This window comes from Podarcis muralis, chromosome 7 (assembly GCF_964188315.1).
Source record: "Podarcis muralis chromosome 7, rPodMur119.hap1.1, whole genome shotgun sequence".
Lineage (NCBI taxonomy): Eukaryota > Metazoa > Chordata > Lepidosauria > Squamata > Lacertidae > Podarcis > Podarcis muralis.
The window spans coordinates 83,940,022-83,950,226 of NC_135661.1; the positions used below are offsets into that span (position 1 = coordinate 83,940,022).

General features: G+C 47.5%; 1 protein-coding gene across 1 annotated transcript in view; it reads left to right on the forward strand.

The window, feature by feature from the left end:
• The window catches only part of SLC1A5 (solute carrier family 1 member 5), a 43,897-nt gene extending 34,075 nt beyond the window's left edge, over window positions 1–9,822 (forward strand). Inside the window, exons 7-8 of the mRNA XM_028742150.2 lie at window positions 2,422–2,556; window positions 5,260–9,822. Of these exons, the coding sequence (XP_028597983.2) occupies window positions 2,422–2,556; window positions 5,260–5,488 (364 nt within the window). The 3' untranslated portion in view covers window positions 5,489–9,822. The remainder of the gene's footprint in view (window positions 1–2,421; window positions 2,557–5,259) is intronic.
• The last annotated feature ends 383 nt before the right edge of the window (window positions 9,823–10,205 follow it).

Consider the following 10,205-nt stretch of genomic DNA (forward strand, 5'->3'; position numbering starts at 1 on the left):
CTAGAGTGAAGAGACGGACTCTTTAATCCAGGGTGTGGTGCCTGATTCATTCTTGACCCTGCCTAGTGGTGTGTGTTTGTATTCCCCAATTGCCAGCTAATCTGGTTAATACCTGAAGGAGCGTCTCCACCCCTATTGTTCTTCCCAGACACTGAGGTCCAGCTCCAAGGGCCTTCTGGCGTTTCTCTCCCTGTGAGCTAGTGAGGTTACAGGGGACCAGGCAGAGGGCCTTCTTGGTGGTGGCGCCCGCCCTGTGGAACACCCTCCCTTCAGATATCAAGGAAATAAACAACTACAGTGGTACCTCAGGTTAAGTACTTAATTCGTTCCCAAGGTCCGTACTTAACCTGAAACTGTTTTTAACCTGAAGCACCACTTTAGCTAACGGGGCCTCCTGCTGCTGCTGCACTGCCAGAGCACAATTTCTGTTCTCATCCTGAAGCAAAGTTCTTAACCTGAGGTAATATTTCTGGGTTAGCGGAGTCTGTAACCTGAAGCGTTTGTAACCCGAGGTACCACTGTATCTGACTTTTAGAAGACATCCTGTTTCGGGAAGTGTTTGATGTTTGATGTTTTATTCTGTTTTTAGTGTTCTGTTGGGAGCTGCCCAGATGGGCGGGGTATAAATTATTATTATTATTATTATTATTAGGCATGATTCTCCAGAATGCCAAGAAACGATAAATTGTGAGGGTTAGGGTGGTGCAGAGAGGAACTAGGGTGCACAAACAGGTCATAGTTTGAATAAGGAACCTAGAAGGAGGGAGATGAGGAAATCTTTGGCCAAGGGTCCAAAAACCCAGGCACCCAGTTGCCACTGGTTACTAAAATTGGGAGTAATGCTTGAGTTTCCAGAAGTTGGCTGATCTCTCCCTACCCATCACTGACTGAATTTATGCTGGTCTGTCTAGGATCTGCTTGCTACCTTGTCCTGTTCTCAACCAGTAGCCACTTCCTAGAGAAAGGGTTTCCCAGTTAGAGCTCTGACCTCTCTTGGCTAAGCTGTGGAAGGAAGGAAGGAAGGAAGGAAGGAAGGAAGGAAGGAAGGAAGGGTGATCAGGCCCACTTGGGGCTCTGATGTCCTTCCAAACCGGTTGCCACAAAATTTGGCTGGTGCCTTCGGCTTTGCAAAAGATGCCATATTTTTCGCTCCATAAGACACACTTTTTTCTTCCTAAAAAAGTAAGGGGAAATGTCTGTGCGTCTTATGGAGCGAATGCATGGTCCCTGGAGCCGAATTAAGGTACCCCTACCCGTACGGGCCAGTTGTGTCCAACTCTAGGGTTGTGCGCTCATCTCACTCTATAGGCCGGGAGCCAGTGCTGTCCGCAGACACTTCCGGGTCACGTGGCCAGCGTGACGAAGCTGCTCTGGCGAGCCAGCACCAGCGCAGCACACGGAAACGCTGTTTACCTTCCCGCTATAAAGCAGTACCTATTTATCTACTTGCACTTAGGGGTGCTTTTGAACTGCTAGGTGGGCAGGAGCTGGGACCGAAAGACGGGAGCTCACCCCTCCGCGGGGATTCGAACCGCCGACCATACGATCGGCAAGTCCTAGGCACTGAAGTTTTACCCACAGCGCCACCCGCGTCGGAGCCGAATTGCCCAGGGGCAAAAAGCAGATCATGCTTTTTTTTTTTTGAAAGAGGGGAGTGGGTGTTGAAACAAAGCCGCTGATCGTTTGCCGATTGGGGAGAGAGATAAGGAATGCTAGAGATGAAGGAGTCTGCCTAGGAGGGGGGAGGTAAAGACAGCAAACTTGCAAAGGGGGAAAACAGGAAGACTAAAGCAATAAGGAGAGAAATTAGAAGAAAAGGGAGCAAAAAACTGCTCTAGCTAAGGAAAAGACACTAAGGCAAACAAGAGGAAAGGGAGTGTTGAAAGGAAACAGCTGATCGGTGGGATCGGAAGAGAGATAAGGGACACTAGCAGAGGCTGCCTGGGAGGGGGAGGTAAAAGCCCATGGATCCTCAGGATTTTTACATTGGGTCACCCCAAATTCACCATCAGACCACATAGCATGTCCATGGCTACAGCCTGCAACAACAAAAAAATCACACATCCACCGTTTCCTGGGGCTGCAATGGTGCAAAAAATGTGGTTACAAAGCACGGATCTACATGGATCCTCAGGATTTTTGCATTGGGTCACCCCAAATTCACCATCAGATCACATGTCTGTGGCCACAGCATGAACCGCAAAAATCATACAACCATTGTTTTGTTCAGAATATTTTTTTTCTTGTTTTACTCTAAAACTAGGTGCGTCCTATGGTCAGGTGCGTCTTATGGAGCAAAAATATGGTGCCCTCCTCTCTCCCTGCATTGGGTTTCCCCCACACTCTCCAGATAAAGACCAAATCCTGCACTTGAGCATCGAGAAGGACACTTCTCTTAACCTGCCCCCTTCCATCCCACAGAATTACTGCGACGGCGTCCAGCGTCGGAGCTGCTGGGATTCCTGCGGGTGGCGTCCTCACCCTCGCCATCATCTTGGAAGCTGTCGGGCTGCCCACCAACGACATCTCCCTCATCCTGGCAGTGGACTGGCTTGTGTAAGTACCGCGGGGGCAAAGTTTGAGGGAGAGGCTCAGCGACCAGGAGTGACCGGCGATTTCCCTGACTGATGTTCATAGCGTCGCAGGGTTGGCAGGCTGGCTAGTCCCAACTTCCCCACCAAAAGACAGGATCTTTTCCCCTCCCGCCTCCTTGCTAGTTCCCCTTCAGGTCCTCTTCCTCTTCTGTTGGCCTCATTCTGCAAGCTTAGAGGAGGGACTTTTGCAGCAAGTGGCTCAAGGAAAAGGCCCCAGGTTCACATAGGAAAGCAGAAACCATTGCCTTGAAAGGAGGTGGTAGGTAACCAGTTGAATCTTCTGCAAATCCTCCAAGGACAATTTTTTGGGGTGGGGCGTTTGGCTGGACAAAGCTGCCTTGGACCAAGGCCACATTTGCACCATACACTGTTAAAAGATGCCAAATCATGCCCATTCCGCATTTATAAGAATTCGATCTTTTAGCATGGCAACACCTAAACTTGAACTCACTGCCTGTTGACATCACCCGTGCTCCCACACTCTTCTCTTTTTGTCACCTTCCGAATTTTGTTTCATTGATCAGACAAGGCTACCCAGATGCATAGAACGTTGATGTGCGTTTTGATCTGTGTTTAGTTTATTGCTGATTTTAATTCTTAAATAGTTTATTCAACTGTTTTTGCTGTTAATTTTACTGTTTCCTTCTTCTTGTAAACCACTTTGAAGTTTTTTTTAAAAAATTACAAGCAAGCTGTGTATAGGTCTTATGAAATAATAAAAATCAATACATTTAAAGGGTGATGATTCCGCTTTAAACAACGGCTTTGCCCGGAAAATCCTGGGAGCCGTAATTTATTCAGGGTGCAGAGAGTTGTTAGGAGACATTCCTATTCCCCTTCACAGCTACAATTCCCAGAGTTGCCTGTAAAGAAGGACTGATCGTTAAACTACTCTGGGAATTGTAGTTCTGGGAGGGGAACAGAGTCTCCTGGCAACACTCTGTGCAAACCAAAGCTCCCAGAATTCTTCAGGGGAAGCCATTCCTGTTTAAAAGTGGTATCATTGCGCTTTCAGTGGATGGTGCAGATGTGGCCAGAGTCAGGCCGTTGGTCTGTCCAGCCCTGTAATCGGAGTTGAAGTAGCAGCTCTCCAAAGATTCAAGCAGGGGTCTTTTCCAGCTTTGCTGCCTGGTGAGGTCTTTTCAAGCACACAGGTGCAGTGTTGAATGGGGAACCTTCTGACTCCGAGCCATTTTCCTTGCATTTATTTATTTTTAACCCAGTCCCTCTGGGGAGGAATCAAGCAGGCCTCTCCTCCAACTCTCCTCCAATATGTCCCCGGGCTGCTCATTTCCCCGCTGAGCGGTGCGTTTTGTTCGTGGCGGCCAGGGGGTGTATTTGTCCAACTGACTTGTCCAGTATGGCTGGCTGGGCCAGGTGTGCCGAGGGTCCCCGGGGGGCCTCAGAGGAAAGGTTAAAAGCAGCTGCGTATTTAGCTCTTCCTCCAGTCGCTTGGGGGAATCTGCACATGGCGCAAGAATACAGGAAGGGCCCGGCTGGATCTGGCCCAAAGGTCTTGGCTGGTTCAGCAGCCACATGCCTCTGCGTGTTCTTAAGCGGGGCACAAAGGTCTCAGCCTTTCCCTCACTGCGAGAAGCCAAGTTACTGTTCAGTTTCTGTTAATTGGTTCTCGTGGGAAACTTGCAGATTCTAGCTTCACACAATTAACTCAAGCTGGTGTCAATTTACTCTTGGCAGAAAGCCCAGGTCTGCTTGACCTAGAAACTACTTACTCTGATTGGTTAACGACCAGCACTCAATTCTGTTATCAAGGGTTTGCTAGCTCAGTTTTGAGGTGAGGTGTTGTTAGGAGTAGAAGTGCTGTGTATGGTTTTGAGAGAGAGAAAGAGAGGATTTATTTTGCTTTGTTTTATATGCAGAAACTCTGCTGGTTTTATTTTTCCTTTTAATAAATCCTGTAAATAGTTCTTCTGAGTCTAGCTGACTAGTCATTACCGCCGCAACTAGCTTCTTCGCTGTGCAGGAAAACTCTGCTACGTTTGGGCTAAAGCCAGTAGGGCTATGCCTGACACTCCAAAGTTCCATGAGTTACAGGGAACCAGGCAGAGGGCCTTCTCAGTAGTGGCGCCCTGCCTGTGGAACGCCCTCCCACCAGATGTCAAAGAGAACAACAACTACCAGACAGGCAGCCCTGTTTAGGGAAGCTTTTAATGTTTGATGTATTACAGTATTTTAATATTTTTTTGGAAGCCGCCCAGAGTGGCTGGGGAAGCCCAGCCAGATGGGCGGGGTATAAACAATGGTGTAGTGGTTAAGAGCGGTAGTCTCGTAATCTGGGGAACCGGGTTCGATTCCCTGCTCCTCCACATGCAGCTGCTGGGTGACCTTGGGCCAGTCACACTTCTCTGAAGTCTCTCAGCCCCACTCACCTCACAGAGTGTTTGTTGTGGGGGAGGAAGGGAAAGGAGAATGTTAGCTGCTTTGAGACTCCTTAAAGGGAGTGAAAGGCGGGATATCAAATCCAAACTCTTCTATTATTATTATTATTATTATTATTATTATTATTATTATTCCCTGCTGTTTGTCTGGTTCTCAGAGATAGATTGCTCCTGAACATGGAGGCTCTGTGTCCAGTGAATGTTGCTAACAACCCTTGTCGCTTAACCCTGAGCACCTCAGTCATTGCCTCTTTCATTTGCACCAGGGATCGCACCTGCACCGTCCTAAACGTGGAAGGCGATGCTTTTGGCGCTGGGCTCCTGCAGGTGTACACCGAAAGGACGGAAGGCAAGGCAGAGGCAGAGGAGCTGATGGAGATCAAGACGGACGCCGGCAAGGAAGTGGGGGCGGAAGAAGGCTCCCCACTGATCAAGAGGGACGGGCCTGCCCCCTTGGAGGGCATCAACTCCTGCGAAAAAGAATCCGTGATGTAAAGCAGCCTACGAAGAGGCTAGACTTCGTTTTTTATAAAGTTAGGGTTCCATTTTTAAGGACAGCTCCTGAATCTGCTCCACCTCTGAAAGACTTCTGTTTCCCATAAGAAGCAAGGGCAGGCGGTTTGGTGATGGGGAACTTCTTCGATTTTCACCCAGCACACTCCTTTCCACCTTTTTTTAATGACTGATTTTTCACACAGTGCTTTGAAAATTTCAAACAGGACTTTCCCCCCCTGAAAAATGTCGCGTTGGGGGGCTTGATGCTGCCTGGAAATAGCTCTGCTTGGCTGGAAGCCTCTCCCTCTTTAAGGAGATGAGGGTGGGGTGTGCTGTTGCTCAGGAGAAAGGGCACTCTGTATATTCTCAGAGGCACAATACTTTGCACGTTCCAGGCTGAACCCTTAAGTTTTTAACTCTGCAACGTGGAAACTGGTAGCAGTGACTCTGGAGGTCTCTTAATATCACTCTTTTCCTCCTTCCAGATCTCTAGCTACCTTTGCTGCTTTTTACTTTATTTTGTGTTTTGGACCAAGCAAGGGGGGTGGGTGTTGTCATTTCCGTGTCTAGTATCTTTGACTCCCTCCCATTGTCGTCACCCCCCTTTTTAGTTACATTTCATTGCAGGAAGAGGAAGCAGTCTGCTTTATTTCCGGACAGATTTATTCTCCCCTGGCCCACCCCACAATTCAATAACTTGAGCAGTGAACCGCTTGAACCTATAAATACCTATCGTCAAACAGGAATGGGGAGGGAGAGAGAATTTCTTTCTGCCTTTTACAATTTCTTCGCTGCCTTTCTGCCTTTTACAATTTCTCTGCGAATCCTAATGCCAAGGCTGTGCGATGTGCAATTGAACACTGAGAGTCACCGCTGGGTCGCTGGGATTTCTGCCATCCCCTGCAAAGCCAACTTTCCTTGAAGTGCTTAAAACCTACGTATTTTCCTCCCTTCTTCCCTGCTTGGGTCATCATGTGCAAAAACTAGACAGTGCTCCAGTGCTCTCTTGAAGTGGCAACTCCTGGTTCCAACAGCTGCGATGCAATTTAATTTATTTCTGGGACTTGAAAGGATCCGAATGGTGTTTTTTCTCTCCACGATGGAATTAAAGGGGCAGGGCAGCGTTAGGAGGTCAAAGAGAGTGAGCGAGACTGGAGTAGCTTCAGAGGTGAGAGATAACATCTGGGGCTCCATTTTCCATCACCTTTATTCCAGTCTTGTGCCGAACAGCCGCTGCTGTGCAAGTGGGCAGGCTTTGCAGGGGCTGGTGAGTGGTGGCCCCCCGGACCAAATTTTCAGCGCTGCCTGGCCTGTCCAAAGCCCAGCAGACGCTGAAGCAGACATTAGCAGTGAGGAAGAAAGGGAGGAAGTACCACCGGCGATGGGACAGAGTAGGAAAAGTGGTGGAATCTTTGGATAGGTGTGCGTGCAGGAGGTAAATCTCCAGGGCCCTTCTGCCTTCCTTGCAGTGGCTGAAAAAGGCCTGGCAGCACCCCCACCGAGAACTGCAGGGCCTTAACTTAAAGCAAATATGTGCATATGCACATACAGGGTCACTTGGAAACCGTGGCCGGGCCTGCAGCCTTGTCCTTGTCTCACACGCAGGCTTAGACTTTGACCAATGGAATCTTTTGTACCTTTTCAAGTGTCTCTGCAATCTTGAGGACTGGGAACTTAGCTGAGAATCGTCTGAGTCTCCCATACGGCCTCGGTCCAGTATACCTGAAGGAGCGTCTCCACCTCCATTGTTCTACCCGGACACTGAGGTCCAGTGCCAAGGGCCTTCTGGCGGTTCCCTCGCTGCGAGAAGCCAAGTTACAAGAAACCAGGCAGAGGGCCTTCTCTGTAGTGGCGCCCACCCTGTGGAACGCCCTACCACGAGATGTCAAAGAGAAAAACAACTACCAGACTTTAGAAGACGTCTGAAGGCTGCCCTGTTTAGGGAAGCTTTTAATGTTTAATAGATTATTGTATTTTAATATTCTGTTGGAAGCCGCCCAGAGTGGCTGGGGAAACACAGGAAGATGGGTGGGGTATAAATAATATATTATTATTATTATTATTATTATTATTATTATTATTATTATTGGCATTGGATTCTACCGGGGCATATCTACTGCCATACCTTCCAGATGCTGGTGCCTTATGCCTCCACAATGCCCTGTGCAGATCCAGAATGCATACTATATTAATAATAATTTATTATTTATACCCCAGCCACTCTGGACAGCTCCCAACAGAATATTAAAAACACATATAAGATCAAAGATTAAAAACTTCCCTAAACAGGGCTGCTTTCAGATGTCTTCTAAAAGTCAGAGAGTTGTTTATTTCCTTGACATCTGATGGGAGGGCGTTCCACAGGGCGGGCGCCACTACCTTTTGCTGATGAAAATGTGGGTTTGGCCGCAGGCGCTCATAACCTGGCCAATAGCTGCCTGAAGCATATCAGTGGAGATGTTTTGCAGTCTTAAAAAAAAAAAATCAGTAGAATGTCAGAGCTTTTAAATCCGACTTCAGTGTTTTGAACTGTAGATCTTATTGATTATTTGGATGCAGTCTCTTCCATTTTGGCCATGCAGGACTCCTTAGTAGGCTTTGTGTGTCAAAATTCAGAGGTAGGCTTCAAGTGAGGTCTAGGCAAACACCAATTGCTGCATGGGACAATTAGGTTTTGGTCTCACAATGTACTGGAAGCAGATATTCCGATCCTTTAAGATCCTCCTGCTGCTGGAATGTTACTTGATGGAAGTGCTAGAGAAAGGGCTGCCTAGTCCCCTTCTTTAGTTACTCTTCTAAAGCATATAAGAAGTTAGGGAGAGCCATCTGTTGGCAAAATTGATCAATCTGTTGTTAACCGCCCTGTGATCTTTGGATGAAGAGCAGTATACAAATTTAAATAATAGTAATAATCTCTGATGGGTTTATGTTCCTCCATCTAGCAACTTTCTCCTTTAGAAGTTCTTGTGGTTGTGCAAAGGAGACTTAAGGAAGAGGTCAACAGGGTTGTGTGTACCCTGCAGAGAAACGCAGTTCTGCACAGCGGAAAATGCTGGACTGGTAGACGATGTGTGAATTAAATGTACCATATTTTTCGCTCTATAAGACACAGCAGACCATAAGATGCACCTAGTTTTTGGAGGAGGAAAACAAGAAAAAAATATTCTGAATCTCAGAAGCCAGAACAACAAGAGGGATCGCTGTGCAGTGAAAGCAGCAATCCCTCTTGCTGTTCTGGCTTCTGGGATAGCTGCGCAGCCTGCATTCGCTCCATAAGATGCACACACATTTCCCCTTTTTAGGAGGGAAGAAGTGAGTCTTATAGAGCAAAAAATACAGTATTTACTTTGTGAACATCATAATAATGTTGCAAGGACGGCACAAGTAGGTATTTTCACCTCTGACTGCTGAAAGTTGTAGATTCTGAAATACTTATACAGTGGTACCTCGGGTTACATACGCTTCAGGTTACAGACTCCGCTAACCCAGAAATAGTACCTCGGGTTAAGAACTTTGCTTCAGGATGAGAACAGAAATTGTGCAGTGGTAGTGCGGCGGCAGCGGGAGGCAGCCATTAGCTATAGTGGTGCTTCAGGTTAAGAACAGTTTCAGGTTAAGAACGGACCTCCGGAACGGATTAAGTTCTTAACCCAAGGTACCACTGTATAAGCAATAAGAGTTAGGAACTTCCTTTTTCTCCCAAATAAAAGCTACTCTTTTGTGACTGGTTCACCACCTGCATGCAATAGCACATAATGTCCAAATATGTGCAAAGTTCTCCTGGTGAGAATTCTGGAGTTCTCCCTTCGTGCCAACAGAGCTCCTCACCTGTTTGGGCAGGAATGGTGTTTTAAGTTCTCTGAGTGGGCGGAGATCGCTGGCATTAAACGGGAGCTCTCTAGATTGCACCTCCGCACGGGTTTGTGCCAAGGCTTCCCCTGCCAAAGCAACTTTTATGATAATGCCTGTTGAGATCAGATCGCCAGATGAGGGGTGGAAACATCTGCCTTCACTTTTGGGGGCACAGGCTGTACTACATCAAAGCCCGGAGCCTGCAAGTTTCAGGGTTTGAACTTTTGGTTCTAGCAAGTCCAGGTGTGACTTAACGGGGAGAGAAAAGTGTGGGACTCTGGGATGGCGGAAAGAAGCAGAGACTTCTGGAAGAGCTGCGTGTTCTATCCCTCATTGCTGCAACGATACAATTCAAAGCGGAGAAGTGGTTAAGGTTCACAGCCCTTAGGGGTGGGGCTCCAGGGTCTTCCTCCTTTCCGTGGCTAGCAAAGCCAAAATGAAATTGTGCACAGACTGCAAAATAAATGGTACAAAACATGAAACGGCGCCAGTTTTATCCGTGATTTATATATAGGATGTGGTTTTCCTTGGTACATGGTTTTTTACTTTTAGCGCAGAACGCATGCATTCCCTGCCTTTGGGTGATCATAGGAGGCCGGCTCCTGTACCCCTTGTTCCACATTCCACTTTGGGTAAACCTTCAAATGCCAGTGACTGGTATCCAGCTGGCACTTCAAAATAAACATGGGTTTTGTTTTAGTGCCAAATATACCACCCTCTGTATTCTGACAGGAGGTGGCAGTTCCTAATACAGTGGTACCTCGCAAGACGAATGCCTTGGAAGATGAAAAACTCGCAAGACGAAAGAGTTTTTCGTTTTTTGAGTTGCTTCGCAAGACGAATTTCCCTATGGGCTTGCTTCGCA